Source organism: Cnephaeus nilssonii (assembly GCF_951640355.1).
Source record: "Cnephaeus nilssonii genome assembly, chromosome: 17".
Classification (NCBI taxonomy): domain Eukaryota; kingdom Metazoa; phylum Chordata; class Mammalia; order Chiroptera; family Vespertilionidae; genus Cnephaeus; species Cnephaeus nilssonii.
The window spans coordinates 12,453,239-12,471,398 of record NC_137088.1 but is presented as its reverse complement, the minus strand read 5'-3'; the positions used below and the strand labels follow the sequence as shown (position 1 = coordinate 12,471,398).

The 18,160-nt window shown below is 34.6% G+C and overlaps 1 protein-coding gene across 2 annotated transcripts in view; it reads right to left on the bottom strand.

Annotated features, from left to right (window-relative positions):
* The window catches only part of CLASP2 (cytoplasmic linker associated protein 2), a 150,347-nt gene that overhangs the window by 44,857 nt on the left and 87,330 nt on the right, over window positions 1-18,160 (bottom strand). For both annotated transcript variants that reach the window (XM_079795624.1, XM_079795625.1), the window contains exons 19-23: window positions 16,421-16,522; window positions 9,955-10,125; window positions 9,431-9,538; window positions 4,213-4,319; window positions 498-742 (exon numbers count right to left, since the gene is read on the bottom strand). In XM_079795624.1, coding sequence (XP_079651750.1) covers window positions 498-742; window positions 4,213-4,319; window positions 9,431-9,538; window positions 9,955-10,125; window positions 16,421-16,522 — 733 coding nt within the window. The remainder of the gene's footprint in view (window positions 1-497; window positions 743-4,212; window positions 4,320-9,430; window positions 9,539-9,954; window positions 10,126-16,420; window positions 16,523-18,160) is intronic.

The window sequence follows — 18,160 nt, the reverse complement described above, 5'->3', positions numbered from 1 at the left end:
CCACTGAGCCAAACCAGCTAGGGCAGAAAAAAAATTAAAAAAAAAAATGTATTTTATTGATTTTTTACAGAGAGGAAGGGAGTGGGAGAGAGAGTTAGAAACATTGATGAGAGAGAAACATCAATCAGCTGCCTCCCGCACCCCCCCCCCCCCACCACTGGGGATGTGCCCACAACCAAGGTACATGCCCTTGACCAGAATCGAACCTGGGACCCTTCAGTCTGCAGGCCGATGCTCTATCCACTGAGCCAAACCGGTTACGGCAGAAAAAAATATTAAAATAATGTTTCTTTAAGTAGAATAAGTGAATTTGAAAATTTCTTAGTATAATAGTACAGATCATCCGAAAGGCCTGAAGATTGGGAAAATATTTTAATACCACCTTCTAAATTCAGGACAAGTCTGTTCCTATACCAGTATCTCTAAAGTGTTATAGAAACCAAAGTCAAGTCAAAAAGTGCTAAATAGGACAACTATTTTAAGGCAACACAACTCACCTCAGTGTTCTCTGATTTTTTAGTAAGTTCTGCAAACCCAGAAGGCCTTCTTTCCTTTCTGACCAGTTGGAACTAGCACACCTATTGAGGACTTCTGCCACATCTTCGGTCTGCCGCATATACGTAGGAATACTACCATTTCGAGAACTGTAGGAGCGTTCTGAACAAGCACTAGACGCATCGCTGTTGGCATCATCATCTGAATGCATTCCATATGACTCATACCTTCTTCGAGCAGGTTTTTTCTGTTATATACATAAAGATTCTTATTAGGGGTAGCTAAAAGAACACTGGTATTTCACAATTTCCACTGATACAAAAGGACTGGTTTTTGTTTTAAAATCAGTACAAAGCATGCTGCTAAATATTTTAATAATATAATGTCAATATTTAGTTTTTCTTCAAAAAACATGTTTTAGGATTTAGTAGAAGATGAAATATTCTTTATGGGAAGTGGTAGAAGCAGAGTAACACTATCGAAGTTCAGATATGTAAGTGGGAAGTGATAAAAAATGTGGGTTTTCCTTCTTTCTTCTTTTCTTGGAAAACCAAGGACTACCAAATTATAAATGAGCAGAAACTGTACTGGAAATCTGAGTTGGTAAGAAGAAAATATTACCTTTTTAAAGGATGAGAATGGATTAGGAAATGGACAATGGATTAATTTAAAAACTCAGGTAAAGTTCTATTTTTCCTGTCTATATCTCTTTCCTCTCTACTTTCCTTTTACTTCCACTACCATTTCTCTTCCACTCCTTCTTCCCTTATACCCAACTCTCATGTCACCTTGAGAAATAAAATACAAACAATGATGAGAACCAGTTTTGCTTACTATTATTTATAGGAGGCAAGCTCCTTGAGGGTCCTCCAAGTTTTCCACAATGTGTCTATACCATCTATTTGAATAAATATGAGAAAGTATATTTAGATTCCTTTACATGTTTATTATTTAATACTAGAGGCCCGATGCACGAAATTCATGCAAGAGTGGGCCTTCCTTCCCCTGACTGACGGCACCGGCTTCCCTCTGGCACTCGGAACCAGGGCTTCCCTGGCAGCCCCGGCTTCATTCCGGAAGGTCTTCTGGTTTAATTAGCATATTATGCTTTTATTATTATAGATATGTAACTGCTAATTATACCTTGCATATCAAAAGTGAAATGAGAGAGTAAATGGATTATTTGATATTTCCTTGGGAAAATTAAAAGCAAATCTTTCTGTAATCTAAAAATCTGTTAAACAGAATAAGTGGATTTGAAAAGTGAGAGGTGAAGACATTTCTACAAAACAGGTTAAGCACTATTATTTAAAATAGTTCCAGATGGCTATAAACTCTCCAAATTCTAAAATCTAAAAGAAATATAACTTGAATCAAATTCAAATATTATATAATGACGTTTCCACCACTAAATGCCTTATATTAATTCAGAGATGCCAACTTAATTTAGAATAGCAGTAATGTGACATTTCCTGTGTCGAGCTCCAGGATTTGTTAAAGATATCAGTGTGAATGACATCATCTATTTGTATGAAGTATTCAAGCTTAAAGGATGAGAATCCCAATATCTACCTATTCTTAATCAAACATATAAAAAAAGACAGGATGTATGTCTAAAGATTTTATTCACTTGAAGTTTTTATAGTACACTATCATCTGTTAATGTGATAAAGGAAAGAAAAGGTTACGGTATCATAAGATTTCATAAAGTAGCAATGTCTATACCTTAGTCCGCATGTCTCCTAAGAGCTGAGAGCAGTAAATTTTTAAAGAGAAAAATTAAAAATAATGAAGAACATTTTGCTACACAGCACAATGAAGTAGGAATACATAATGCTCATAATCAGAAACATTAAACTTTTTAATATATAGATACATAAGAACAGCTTATTAGCAGGCTATATCTTTAATTGCACCAATTAAAACATATGTAAGCACAAAAATATTCCCTTAACCAGTTTTCCCAATTCAAGTCTTCCTATTTGGATCCTTTTGTTATTTCCAAAGTTAACTTTATTCCTATAATTTTTTCCAAGGTCCAAATTGGGCTTGGAAAGTCTTTTCCTAAAAACTGATAGTTATAACTGGAATACCTATACTATGCAAATAATGGAAATAGATAGAATCAATTTATTGGGATTCAGCTTTTAGCCCTGGTGGTTAAATATTCCCTATATAAGCCAAACACAAAATCTCAATATCTTAGTATTGTAAGTAATACTTCAAGAAAAAAACTCATTAAATTCATACAATTTACGTGAGCAGAATTTAACTGGTAAATCATCTGTTTAAAAAGAAACTAGAAAATATGAATTGAAAATCATAAATTTAAAACATCTGATTTAGTATCATCAAAACAAGATGTGATCAATATATCCAATGCCCAAGAAAACGAAGTTACTACTTAGTTACTTTAATTTATTTAAAAATAATCAAATGGCGGAGATAAAAAGAAAAATTAAGCACATATAGATTGTCAGAGCAGAATTACATATATTACTACATTTATTACATTACAGTGATGACAAATATTTTTTTAAACTTGTTTTTAAAATTTTTTTTGGCAAAACTATATTATATCAACACTGGTTAAGATTGAGCTATAGTTTTAAAAGGTACAATGTATTTTTTAATTTCAAAACAAAGATGAAGCCTTTTATAAGTTTTGAGATTAATATAATTTGAAAAAGGAAGTGTCATACTGAATTGACTTGGGAAACTGGCAAAAGCCCATTATTTTCATTGTTTCAAATGACACTTCCTTCATAATTTTAAATGAGAAAAACAGCAGTGATATATGTACCGCACTCTTATGAAAGAGTTTATCTGTACATTATGTTTTTATTATTTATTTATTTTTAAAATATATTTTTATTTATCTCAGAGAGGTAGGGAGAGGGAGAGAGAGAAAAATATCCATGATGAGAGAGAATCATTGATCGGCTGCCTCCTGCACGCCCCACACTGTAGATCGAGCCCGCTACCCAGGCATGTACCCTTGACCGAAATTGAACCCGGGACCCTTCAGTCCACAGGCTGATGCTCTATCCACCGAGCCAAACCGGCTAGGGCTGTATATTATGTTTTTAAAGCTCACTTAAATGTGTCAAGCATAAAGAGCCAGAAAGATATATTAATTAAAATGTATCTTGAAGTTGTACTTTCTATCAGCTCTGAAAATACAAATAAGTAAAAAACTAAACAAAATCCTACTCCGAACTAAAACAATCTCCAAATACTCAAGGTTAACTTACCCTTGAAATTATATGCTCATAGAGTATATATTCTAATCTGTGCATAAAACACATCACCAGATTAGACATCAGTATTTATATTTTTACTATCAGTATTTATATTTTACTATTTGATATTTGTTACGTACAAATATCAGTATTTATATTTTACTATTTGATATTTGTTACGTACCTACTAAGTGCCTGACATTCTGAGGTATGTGAAGACAAACCAGATGGGTTCTCCCCCTTAACTACTTTCTATACCATCATTACTATATAATTACTATTGGCCATCATTTAATTTCTGACCAATTAAGATCAAGAATTAATTATACTGCTTTTAACATTGCTCACATTTGATCTTCCTAGATTCAATCCACAAGAATTTTCCCACCTTCCTTCTGACCCTGTGGACTGGCTTACTCATACATTAGTTTCATAATTAGAACATCTATAAAGATAAGGAAATAAAGAAAAGTACCAAGGCATCCGCTACCGCCTCCTCCACATCAGAACCTGTGTTCAGGACTCGCATGGCACTGACAGAAGATGATAGTCGACTTGATTGGCTGATCCCATATCCTGGACCTAATTCATCAGAAGAAGGAAAACAGTTTAGAGAGAGTCATAAATGTAACAGTGTCAGGTTAGAAACTTTAAGATCCTTAAGGGGAGGAAAAAAGAAAAAAAAAAACCCAATGGGGAAAGCATTTTAAAAGCAATACAATATTTTCTGGTACATATAGTTTTTGGTCAATAAAACGGTAAAGGCAATTAAAATTGCTGACAATCTGTAAAAACTAAATTTAAAGACCAGTAGTTACAATACATTCACAATTAGAAGATGGAAGAAAGCATGGCTGGCTGACTAGGAGCTTACAAGTTTGTAGCATTATAATTAATCCAGCTCTCAGTCGGACATATCTCATCCACCTTGGTGAGACTAGAACAAATTTCAATCCTTAAACCAATAATGATTATTAAGTTCACTGAAGCCATACCAGGACTTTACAAGAGAAAAAACCCTCTAATTATTATCTCTTCTCCTTCAAGACAGGCTGAATTCATTCTACAACTAAGACATATCATTTGATATTTGTTACGTGCCTACTAAGTGCCCGACATTCTGAGGTATGTGAAGACAAACCAGATGGGTTCTCCCCCTTAACTACTTTCTATACCATCATGCACAATTAAAACACTTCATCCACCATTTTGGTTTTTTTTTTTTTAATGTACAAAGATGAGGTACATAACTGAGAACATAAAACAATTCTATATTTAAAAATGACATAACTTAGATTATACAAAAAAAATGTACATCTGCCAATGAAAAAAATGTTCAAATAAGGTTGCCAAAGGGGGGAAAATTAGTTGGAGGAAAATAAAAATACCACAAATGATTTATTCTCCAACAAATTAAATTTAAATAAAAAACAAATTAATTTTAAAACATGAATATTATTCAATGGAAACTGAAAAGGACAAAAATCTGAGATGAATGCACAGATGAGAGTGAAAATGTACTCATCCTTCACCTGAGGCCCCATACACATCGGGGGCGTAGAGGGCACCAGTAGATCTGGAATGGTGTCTGGAGGCTGGAATAACAGGACCATACAAACCTCATCTATCACCACAGAAACAAGGAATAGTGGCAGCACTACAGTCAGGCAAGGAGAGTTAGTTAACACTGGCATTACTTTGAATAGTTAAGGATCAGAACACTGCCAAACAGGGTAACTGAACATTAGCAATTGAACATCATCCTTGACATACAACAGATCTTACACCTTAGGGGACAGACAATCCCACAGGAGACAAAAAAAGTAAGTATTCAAATGGAAGGAAATGTCAAAAGTACAAGCATGAAACAAAAAAATGAACATTGTAGTTTAAAAAAAAAACCACTATGGTAACTAGTAATCAATAATAATCCTATCTCCTCCAATCCTAAACCCAATGAAAGTTATTACTATTCTACTTTATAAATAGGAAAGCTAAAGCGTAGAGAAAGATTAATTAACCTGATCAAAGCCACACTTGTATGGGATACACCTCAGTATCTTACTCTTTCAAGGCCTAGTATCTCACACTTACCATCTTCACATTGTTCAAAAGATAACATACATCATTTATGTTAACATAAACATTTTTCATATAGTTCATAGACTGTAAGTTCTACATTCAGTAGATTATTTAAATATTAAAGTACATTTGAACATCAAAAAAAGAACATTACAAATTTAATATTTAAAAAACCTGGAAATGTGTGAAACATCTCCATGCCCTTACAGCATGTTTCTCTAAATCTAAATTTACCATATTTAAAATTTTAGATCTTAAAATCCACAAGATCACTATAAAGTCAATATTTTTCATACATGTAGAAACAAATAAGTCAGGAAAAAAATGCATTTTGATATCTAACAAAATATATTACTTTTATTCTAAAAGTTACTCTTCTTCAGATATATTAATTAGAGCAGTTAAAATACTTTTCTTTCATAAATCACTCTTTCCTTTGCCACAGGAACTTAATGAATAAGAAAATGATAATAAAGATTGAGGGAAGGATTAAACAGAAATACTGCGGCACAAAATGCTTTATTAGAACTTGAAAGATGATTCATTTATTGTTAGTAAACATACTTATATATAGTTTTTTAAAGAAATATTTTTATTTATTTCAAAGAGGAATGGAGAAGGAGAGAGAGAAACATCAATGATGGGAGAGAATCATTAATTGGCTGCCTCCTGCATACCCCTCACAGGAGATTGAGCCCGCAACCTGGGCATGTGCCCTGACTGTGAATCGAACCAATGGCCTCTTGGTTCTTGGCTTAATGTTCAACCGCTCAGCTACATTGCCTGGGCATATATAGTTAGTTTTAATTTTACTCAATAGAAATAATTTCTATAATAGTGAGAAAGAGTTGAACCAATATAGCAATTCCTAATGGATGAAAATCTCTGCAAAACTTTAATTAGTAGTTATCTGTTGGTGAAGATAAGAGGGTAAGAGGCAGCACTCATGTGCTTGTCATAATTTAAGCATTTCTTAGTACTGGAAATAAATGAAAACTACGGGTGCAAGTTCCAGGGAAGTTCAGCTTTGCTCAGCTCTGATTGATTTGTGATGTTTTAGGGCCCTCACACTGGCCATGTGCTACCATACCACTGAATAAATGACAAGCTATGGAATCCACCTGCTAAATGGCCTCGATCACCAGCTAGGCCAAGGGACCCTACCTATGTATGAATTCGTGCACCGGGCCTCTAGTCTATAATAATAAAAGCATAATATGCTAATTAGACTGGACATCCTTCCGGACGACCTTCCGGACGAAGCCGGGGCTGCGAGGGAAGCCCGGGTCTCGGGTGCCTGCTGGTGGCTGGAGGAAAGCCCAGGTCCCGGTGCCAGAGGGAAGCCAGTGCCAGCACCTGGGGGAAGGAAGACCTACTCTTGCACGAATTTCGTGCATCAGGCCTCTAGTATGTAAATAAAAGGGCTATAAAAGTAAGTTCTTCTAAAACTATAGTATATAATTAGTAGACTTAATATCCTTAACTGAAATAGGATATTTCATTAGAATCAGGAAAACTGCTTCCTTTAATAAAATTTAAGTGACTTAAATTGTCAAATGGAAGCTTTGAGATAAATCTAGAAAATTAATGGCTAGACAACATATGTCTTAAAAATAGACATTAGCAATGCTTATTTTATTTATTTATTTATTTATTGTGTTAATCCTCACCTGAGGATATTTTTTCCATTGATTTTTAGAGAGAGTAGAAGTTAGGGAGAGAGGACAGTATGGAGGGAGGGAACGAAAAAGGAGGGAGGGAAGAAAGGAGGGAGAGAGGTAGGGAGAGTGGAACATTGATGTGAGAGACACAGCAACTGGTTGCCTCCTGCATGCACCCCACCTGTGAACCTGCAACCTAAATACATGCCCTTGCCCAGGAATTGAACCCACAACCCTTTGGTGTATGGGCCAATGCTCTAACCACTTAAAGATACAAGGGCGGGGCAACAATGCTTGTTTTTTTAATTAATTAATTAATTGTTGGTTGTAAATTTCCTTTACTCTCTATTATACAGATTTTAAAAGTACAGACACACATTTTTGTTTCTTCATATCTTGTGTTTCCTAATAATTCTGTAGTATTATCATTATACAAATGCAGGTGTTAGACCATTAAAAAAATCTAAGATCCTAGAGCCTAATAGAACTATTTCTAGGTGAGCAATTAGAGCCTCAGGGGAAGAGGTGCAGGAGCAGCAACAGTGGTGGCAGGCACTGCTCTGAGGGTTTTTTCACACATTCTCTCATTAATAGCATTTTATAAACAATCCTGAGTACACGCTACTAATTATCCTAGTTTTACAGATGAGGACACCCAGGTATAGAAAAGTTACAGAGCCCTAGAATATATGCTCTTAACCCTATACCCACTCTATTTCCTTCAATTCTTGAAGGTGGCACACTTATTTTATACAAATGTATAATTTATTTTACTTCTTAATGTATGTGTGTACATATGTGCACACACACAGATACTCCACAGACTAAAACTATTGTATATGAATTAAAAAGATCTCTGGCAATATACAGAAAGAGGCTCTTTGGTACCTGGGACACTTGGCTACACAACAAAGATTAAGGATATCCCTGTCTGTGTCCCCAGCTCAATGGGGTTTTCTAAGTCAGTAAAGGACAATCTAGTGATATATTTGAGCCAAATGACCCAGAGAACAATAAATTAATCTCTAGAAATTCTATACTAACATGTCTGTCGAAGGAAATAATTCCAATAGACAGTAAGACGTATGTTCTACTTAAGTGTCACAAAGTCTGAAGAGCAACTCTCCAAGTATTAGTTACCTAAATTTTATAAAATTAAAAGAAAAATCTGAAATGGCTACATGTATGTGCATATAAACAAAGTACTAGTTAAAAATGTTAGAGGACCATGCAGAAATCCTAAAGAGTTTCAGTGAAAAATATTCTGCCTTTCCATTATTCTAAAATACTAAAGGCTTAAAAAAAGCATTTAACATTTTTATAACTGAGGTAAATATAATGTTATATGGTCTTATAAACAAGATTATAATACAATTTGTATAATGAGGGACAGATAGGTTCTACAGCAATGACATGACATGAGCCATATTATATATAGGAAATGACAAACTGGAAAATACTATAAAAATGTTAATTCTGCCCATTTTAATAAGTAGTTCATATATTATTCTGCAGCACTCTTTCCAGTAACCGAAGTCAAATGTCTAAGTAGAAATGTTAATATTTCTGCTGAAAAGGACAAAAGTACTCAAACAATTCATATTTCAGTTGAGAGTAAATATCTGTATGTTATATTTAAATTTTATGGGTTTATTTGTTAAGAAAAATACTGAATTCAATATTCTGTAGTTTAAATCTGTGTGATATTTACTGGATTATAAAGACAATTTGTTTATACAATGTCTAACTTGCTCATTTAAGGTAAACAAACATCAAAGGAATGTCCCAAATATAAAATTTCCTTCTGTCTCTTTCCTCAAAGAAGCAGAAAAGAGATAGAGTTGAAGATACATTCGATACAGAAAGCTAAACCCAGCGTCCGCTGCGGTTATCACCTGGTGATAACAACAAGGAGAAAGCAGTGCACCTCACAACTGCCCAAATGCTTACCGAGGGGCTGAAAAGAACGGACAGGACTTGTGTCCCGGCTGCTCTCCCGACTAGCCTCTCGGCTGCACCCTTGACTGACACTTGGTCGAGGAATACGACTGCTTCGGGCTGGTCCAGAGCATCAGCAGCATTCAAAAGGGAGAAAACAGAAGACAGAATTTGTATTTTGGATATTTTGGTTTTATTTTTCTTTCTTGAAAACTGATCAATAACTTAAGTTTTCTAAGACTGGGAAGAAGTTAACTCTTCCTAGAAACAAAGCATTACCAGAAATATGGTTAAATTTCTTGAATACAGTCCTCTAATTTGTTTTAGATTAGAAGGGTAAAATAATAGTTTAGTAATTACATGAATTACACTTTTAAGATAAACTATCTAATTCAATTTATAACCTATATTTCAATTTGCCTTGGATTTTAAGTTGTTTTCCTCTAACTTATAAGTGCCTAATCAGTCTTCAATGCTACCAAAACCTGAAACACAAAAGAAATAAAAGGTCCCAAGTCTCATGTAGAAAATCTTACCCACTGAGAGCCTAGAAGGACTCGCCTCTCTGCTACAGCCCTGGCTCCGTGGTATCTTGCTTCTCTTCTGTGCTGAGGCTGAATTGACCAGGACTCTTTGAACACCAGAGCTCACAGTGGAGAGGGCTGTTGTGGTCAGAACTCTTCCTGGAGATCCAGACCGGCTGCCAGCTGAACCAAACACACATACAAATGTTACGATGTGAATTCCAAGAGAACTTGCTGAAAGGATAAAAATTTAAGAAATACATCTGAGAACACTGTGCTAGTATTGTATCTAAGTGAAAAGAAAATGGAATGAAAAAGATTTATATATACCCATAACCTATGGGAAAAAACATACACTGAGTGGCCAGATTATTATGATCTCTGAACACATAATAATCTGGCCACTCAGTGTGTGTATATATATTAGAGGCCCAGTGCATGAATTTGTGCATCGGTGGTGTCCAGCCAGCCTGGCCAGGGGGAGGGGACATGGGCCATTGGCCGGCCTGCCTGCTGGTCGAACTCCTGGTCGAAGGGACAATTTGCATATTAGCCTTTTATTATATAGGATATACACTGAGTGGCCAGATTATTATGCGTTCAGAGATCATAATAATCTGGCCACTCAGCATATACTACAAATACTTAAACTGAATGGTAAATCATGTGAAATATACTTAAAATTTTGGGAGGTACAAGATACCATCTATGTTTGATAAGGACAACACTATTATGATTTTCAGAATACAAATAGTATAAAAGATTTCCAAAGAAAGAACTTTCAGGCAATACATTTCATATGGCTAAAGCCATATATTAAAAAGGAAAAAATTAATAATCTGTCGCTATTGTTTTTGTTGAAAATAAAAACTTGCTTCATGTTAAGTTGTCCTGCTGAGAATGCCTCTGAATGGGTATAACAAAGTTATTTTTTAAATTTTTACAAAATTAAATTTTAAATGTTTACAAAATTGTCCAGCTGAAAAGAAACTTGCTATTTGCCTTTAAATGGCAAAGGGATCTTGCGTGGCCACAATCTGAGATGTAGAAGTACTGAGGGTAGAATAGGACTAAAAGGCAAATGTCAAAGAAGTCAGACCCTTTCCAACCTGGTGATACTCAGTCTTGAAAGGAACAGGATATGTGGTCGGGGAAATAGAGGAGGTAAATAAAATCTCAGAGATTAAGGCAAGGGTTTAAAAAAAAACCTTAAGAAACATGTTTTAAAACTAGAATTGCCTGGGTTAACTTTTCAGGGGATGAGCTCCTTGTGAAAACATTTTATGTCTGCATTGACTAGATAACTGCAAGATATAACCTGACTCTAGATTCTGAATGGTAGGTAGTAATATAGAAAAGTTAAACCTGCACACAAATAAATCTTCATGAAAGCAACATTTCCCCTTTGTTGGCATTACTTCTCCTAACCAACAGGGCAGTCACTGCTCACCTTGTGCAATCTTACCCAATCACATTTCATTTCCACGGAGCAGAGATTAAAGACTCAAATGCCAATGAGATAAGAAGGGATGTCAATGAGGGCACAGTGCTGAGTGTAAGGCAGGGAGTGGTGACTTTTTAGTTCCAGCCAGCTGTCTTGAGGTGATACTGGCCAGGTTTGGGAATTTTTTAAAAAATTGAAGCTTTAAAATTTCCTGATTTTTATTATGTTGTGTAGCAGACCAAATAATACATGAATGAAGACAGGCGGGATGTGGTCCATGGGCTGCTGATCTGTGACCCTTGCTATAGCTTTCTTGGCTTGGATTACTGAATACAGTATAAACATATGCTTAATTCCTAAACTTTACCAGCACACTATATGAAATATAACTTCCACTGGTTATAGCAATACTGTAAAACAAAGCAGTGTTTCTAATGAAATTAATGACTTAATTATTTGAGTAGAAGAAATTCTAAACTATTGTAGGGAAATTATTCAAGTCTACTTTAAAATGTGGCTCATATGAATTATTTCATGATGTTTCAGGTGAAGAGTCTTTAACTCAGGTTTCTTTAAGTTATAACCTTAGGGATACTCACAAGGCACCTATTTCTCCATGCAGTGTCTAAACTAAACATACACACCAAAACATCCAAACACCCAACATGCCACAAACTCACAATGCAACATAAGCTGATGGAATATTTTATGGGAACACTTGCAACAATATAAAAAGTGGAAATAATGAACTGAACATGTACAATATGGTATTCAGTTAAAACTAGTATAAGTTTAGGGGCAGAGGTATTTGTAGGAGACTAGAGAATTCCTTGAAGTGTGGGTCTATTCAGCAGACAGCAAACATACAGTATAGAAGGAGAGTAACCACTCCACCTATTCTAGATATATTGAATTTATCCAAATAATATAACAGTGATAACTGCAGTGCCTATGACTCATTTGGAATTACTTATACTTAGAAGAAAATATCAAGGCTCTTTCCTCAGCAAGAACTACCAAGGCTAATTATTTCTAAGAAAACCACAGAGTGATGAAAAGGGGCATGATGTACCTACAAAGTATCACACTACTAGAAAATACTCTAATTTGTAAAAATTGAAAATGGATGCCTAATTTCTCTTGTGCTGCCTAAAGTATTCAAACTACCATTTTATATTGTTATGAGATATTTTCAAAGCATTACTAAATCTCTTTTGCTTCTGCATGTTTATACCTGTGGGTCAACTTGGATAATTTTTAAAATCCAGGTTTTGGTAATAAAAGACAGGCCAAGGAAAAATCATAATGGGCAATATAGCTCCAAAGTGATGGGCCATTATGTTACGAATTTCTGCTGAATAGAACCCATTCTTGATAATGAAAGTAGGTGATCAAACAATAGATGGACACATAGAGTCTACAGATTCTTACCACCAATGGTATTAGCAGATTGTGATCCTGAACAAGTGTAAAGGCAGAATTAGGGTAAGGGTTATAATCCATGTTGAGGGGAAGAGCAGATTTAAAGTGGATGGCAGATGGAAATAAGAAAGCTTTAGTCAGTTCTTAGAAAATAAAAAACTGTAAAGCAAAAAAACCCAAAAATCCCAAAACCATAGATGTCTGTAACAAAAGCAGGTACATTTAGTAGTTTTGCAGCTGGTAAGCTGAAATAAGACACTCATGTACAAAGCAGATGAAATGAAGTTGCAAAAATAAGTGTAAATTCTTCAGCTTTTCTTCTGATGGCCTAAAATCTAAATAATTAAATGTTTAAGTTTTTATTACTTAAACATTTAATTTTAAACTATAGGCAAAGAAGAACTACAACATCTTATAGCTGAAGAAAAATTACATGAAAAAGCTACACATTTTATCTTTCTTAAGACACACAGAATAAAACAAATGGCAGAGAGTGGGTTGGGGCAGGGAGACAAAGTTTCTGACAGGCTGTACAATCATTTGTACACAACCAGTCACTACCAACAACAAAAACAAAAAGACACAATCCTTACATAAATATAAATCTGGAAGTCTCAAACTTGGTCTGCTTTTATTTATTTTGGTTAACCATCAGAACACACCTGCTTTGATCCAAGAGTTTTTTTCTAAATGATGACATAAAAATATGGAAATACCATGCAAACCCTAATGAATTACTCTACAACAAAGTGAGATGGGTATCACAGCAATAATTCTGTAAACATATTATAAGGAAACTTGCATCAAATTCTATAGGGCCACAATATCTTTTTTCAAGAGGATATGGAATGGAACAGATAGTCATTCAAATAAATAAGCAAGCAAAAACCTCTCCAACATGATTTAAATCTTAGTAAAAATGTCTTCTAGTTTTAAAATCCTACTTAGGTCTAAAACGCTATCATTACGTTCTCACTCTTTTTTTTTCCTCCCCCTTTTTAAAAAATATATTTTATTGATTTTTTACTGAGAGGAAGAGAAAGGGATAGAGAGTTAGAAACATCAATCAGCTGCTTCCTGCACACCTCCTACTGGAGATGTGCCTGCAACCAAGGTATATGCCCTTGACCGGAATCGAACCTGGGACCTTTCAGTCCACAGGCCGACTTTCTATCCACTGAGCCAAACCGGTTAGGGCCGTTCTCACTCTTTAGGAAAGATTTTGAAGTATTGTGGATTAGGGTTTTGAAGTAAAAAAAAAAAAAAATCAATATAAAAAAATTATGCTATATTCTACTGAAGTAGTTAAATACACCTAAAAGTGAGGTCCTTAAGTAATGTATTAAAAATCCATACACTACGCACTTTGAATCTCTACTGTGAGTTCAGTCTTTAAACTTCACATTTTCAAACTTCATCATTATTTATTTCTTTGTTTCCTGAAGGCCACAGAATAACACAGTATATAAGTACACAAAAGGAGTATAAAGTTAAGTTGACATTAGGTTTTGAATAACAAATTTTATTAGCTAAAATATATACTCTGGGCCCAGGCACTGTCTTAAGTGTATTAAATGTACTTCATACTTCACATCATTTAATCCTCACAACAATCCTATGAGAATATGCTCTTTATTTTACAGATGAGAATATGTAAATACAACTTAAAAAAATCTGGAGGGGCCATGATTCAAATCTGGGCAGTATGGCGCTGGAGTCTGTGATTTTTTCCCCCCAATATACTTTTATTGATTTCAGAGAGGAAGGGAGAGGGAGAGAGGGATAGAAACATCAATGATGAGAGAGAATCATTGACTGGCTGCCTCTTGCACTTCCCCCCTACTGGGGATTGAGCCCACAACCCAGGCATGTGCCCTTGACTGGAATCAAACCCGGGACCTTTCAGTCTGCAGGCCGATGCTCTATCCACTGAGCCAAATCAGCTAGGGCTCTGTGATTTAAATCAATAATTCTCAAACTTTTTTGTAATTTTTGATCACAAATTATTTGGTGATCTTATTATAGACTAGAGGCCTGATGCATGAAATTCATGCAAGGGGCTCAGCCCTCACAGCCCCAGCTGCCCCGGCCGGCCCTCGCAGCCCCAGCTTCATCCGGAAGTCATCCAGACAGTTTTCTGGAATATTATCCGGACAGTGGTGTGGCTGATTGGTCTAATTAGCGTATTAGCTCTTTATTATATAGGATTGAATTGAATGAGGTTGTGCATTCCTAACAAGTTCCCAGTGATGCTGATGCTGGTCTGGGCAGACATTTGAAGTATCCAAGACTCTAAACTACTATGACACATTGCTGAAGATTAAGTTACTTTAAAAAAGTATTCTAAAAACACACAAGGTCAGGGAAGACTGTGATATTACCATTCCTAATTGGTTGGGAGAAGAGCCCTTACCCAGAAGGCATTTGCCATTTTTTCTATTTGTAAAATTTGTAATTTTACTGAGCATTTCTGCTTATTTTTAGGACTCTTGTTGAGTGCTCCGACTGTTACTCTGCCTGGATTTTTTGGCTTTGGAAAGAAGAGGGGAGAATCTGCTAGGTAGAATTATATATTTACCACCCTGGCCTTCTCCAAGCCCAGCTATCTTTCCTTTGATTCCAAGATTCAGGAATCAAGTTAAAAAGGAGACAAAATAGGGCTTCTTTTTCTTGATAAATCACATGGAAGATAGCAACATGGAAGGTAGTTAAATCTATTCCTTTCCAAAATAGCCTGTATGTATAATAACCCAGAATGACTTCCCTAGAAAAAAAATTCTATTTTTAGAGATAAGAGCTAATGAAAATCTTTTGGTAAAGAAGGAATGGGAACAAGCTGCTTTAAATTAATAATGCCATAAGTGTATGTGTTACTGTTCTGGAACATGTAGAAATGGATCATTCATTTAACCTAGGCCTCAAAATTGTGCTTTTTAACAACTGGCCTTATACAGAAGCTCAGCTTCCAATAAAATAGCAAAAATATAAATATTAAATTTAATAAGAACTGTAACAGAACTCATCATTTTAAGTTGTTTCCTCACTATGAATCAGTTTATAGCTGCCAAAAATGCTAACTATATTCTAATAGATTTTGGGACAAATATGAAGATACCATGTATCTGTCCTTGAATAGCATTAGCTAGATGCAACCAGATTAGATGTTAATACATGGCAATTATTTTGCCTCTAAAAAGCACAATTTTCCATTTGCAAGTTTCTGAGTAAACTGTCAAAACCTTAATACTAAGAGATCTGTGCTACTTAAAATATCTCCATGCAAAAGTTTATACAGCAGATGAAGTTTTTCTTTCTAAGTGGCAGATATTAATGATGCAGCCCTAATAACACACCAAAGACAAGACAACACCCACTCAAAAAAATTCCAAAACATGCACAACAACTGACCCAAAACATTGAAAAAAAAAATACCTTCATTTTTGTCAGGTGATGATGAACCTAAAGTATAGAACAAGAACTCAGTATGTGGCTTGTCTTTTTAAAATTAGCTTTGTCTTTATCCACTGGTCAATCTCCTAATACAGTAATATATAAGCAACACACTTAGTATAACATATTACAAATATAGGAGAACTGATAGGCAATACGTACGCTGTGACTGAGACACCATTTTTGTTCGACTTCTTCCTCTGGAATCTGTCTTGGCATTTCCTATGCCAGCAAGTGGTGCTGAAAGCTTTGCTCTCACCCGACCTAAGGAATAAAATGTTTTACATAAATAAAAGCAGTTTTGTATAATAATATTCAGTAACGAGGGGGGAAATCTCACTAAAATTTTCTAATTGAGTGTGGTTTCCAAGTATTCTTAAATTATGTAATAATATAGTCATCACTTATAGGTTATACTTCTCTTAAAATTTTAAAAATACATACTGTTTTTTATGTGTTCCACCATAAGCTAAATTTCCACCAAGGATAAGAGTAAAGTCAAACTAAAAGACTTCTATTCTTAGTTTGATTAATCCAGTAGAATTATAACTAAGAAAGTTACAATAGACATTCTATTTGGTAATTCCAACTCTAAAATTTCAGTATCTATGACATTTATCCTCAAATCCAGAGCATATTAAATAAAGGAACAACAACCCAAACAATTCATTTAACTGAAAATATACTTCTTCTAAAGGGATTTGCAAGAACATTTTACTAGGTAAAATATTTAATCCTGTTATCCTGTGCTAAACATCAGATTACTACAGATGGATATGGATGTGTTTACCATTGTCTTCCCCCAAGCAACCAATTTCATTTATAAAATGATTTGAGAAGTAACTGTCACACAAAAGTTGGCAACTTTCTCAACACATTTCCTTCTCTACCATTCTCCTCTACGAGACTCTTCCCCTCCACAAAACCAAGCCACAAACATCTATCTCTGGAGCTCTTAAACCAAAAGAGATAACGCTTATTAAAGCAGGTACTTTGGTCTTCTTAAGATATAGTTTCAACCACTATCAAAGCAGAGCCAATACCAATCACAAAGAAGGGCTCAGAATCTTTTTTATTAAAAGGTACAATTTGTAGGGCAATCACAATATACTGCCTAGCCTGATATGACTATATCAGCCACGAAAAATAACCAGAATATTAAGGAGAAATAACAAAATTAAGATAAGAGAATAAGAATTGGGAATAAAACAAAAGCAAAACCAGAAGTATAGTTGGTAGAGTCCTGCACTCTATCAACTTCTTCAAGGTTCCATAAAAAAGCCCATAGTTTAGGCCTTTCACCCTTTTAGAGTCTGTTTAGAGTTGGATACAATGTTCTCCTGACTAAGAAATAAAACAGAAAGATAAAATTATTATTTTTGAAATAGATAATTTATCCAATATAACAAAGAAATTAGGATAAGTTAAGTATTGGTACTACATTCTAAATTACAATAACACAGTGCCAGAAACCATTTTCATAAAGAATTCCAACTTAAAACATAAAATATGAAAAGATTTCAAATATATCAGAGTAAATATAAGAAAAAGAACAAGTTAAATCTATTCGGTTTTGTATCACAAGAAAGTGTCACATCCATGTCAGACTTAGGAAAAAGAGAAAGTGTATCCAATCAGATATTTAATAAGACAGACTTCATGTAGGATAAATATAAAAATTGAATTTTTCCCTTCTCTACAAATTCAAAAGCAATAAATATTAATTTTTAAGTAAGCGGGCTCAGTAAAATAAAATATTATATCTAGCAAGTGTTTTGTACTCTCAAATTCAAATCACATATGTAATACCCCAGTAACTAATTCAAAAACAAATATACAATTAAAAGCTGACTAAACACATTTAAAAGCTGATGATATTTAAATTCCAATAAAGCAATGGCA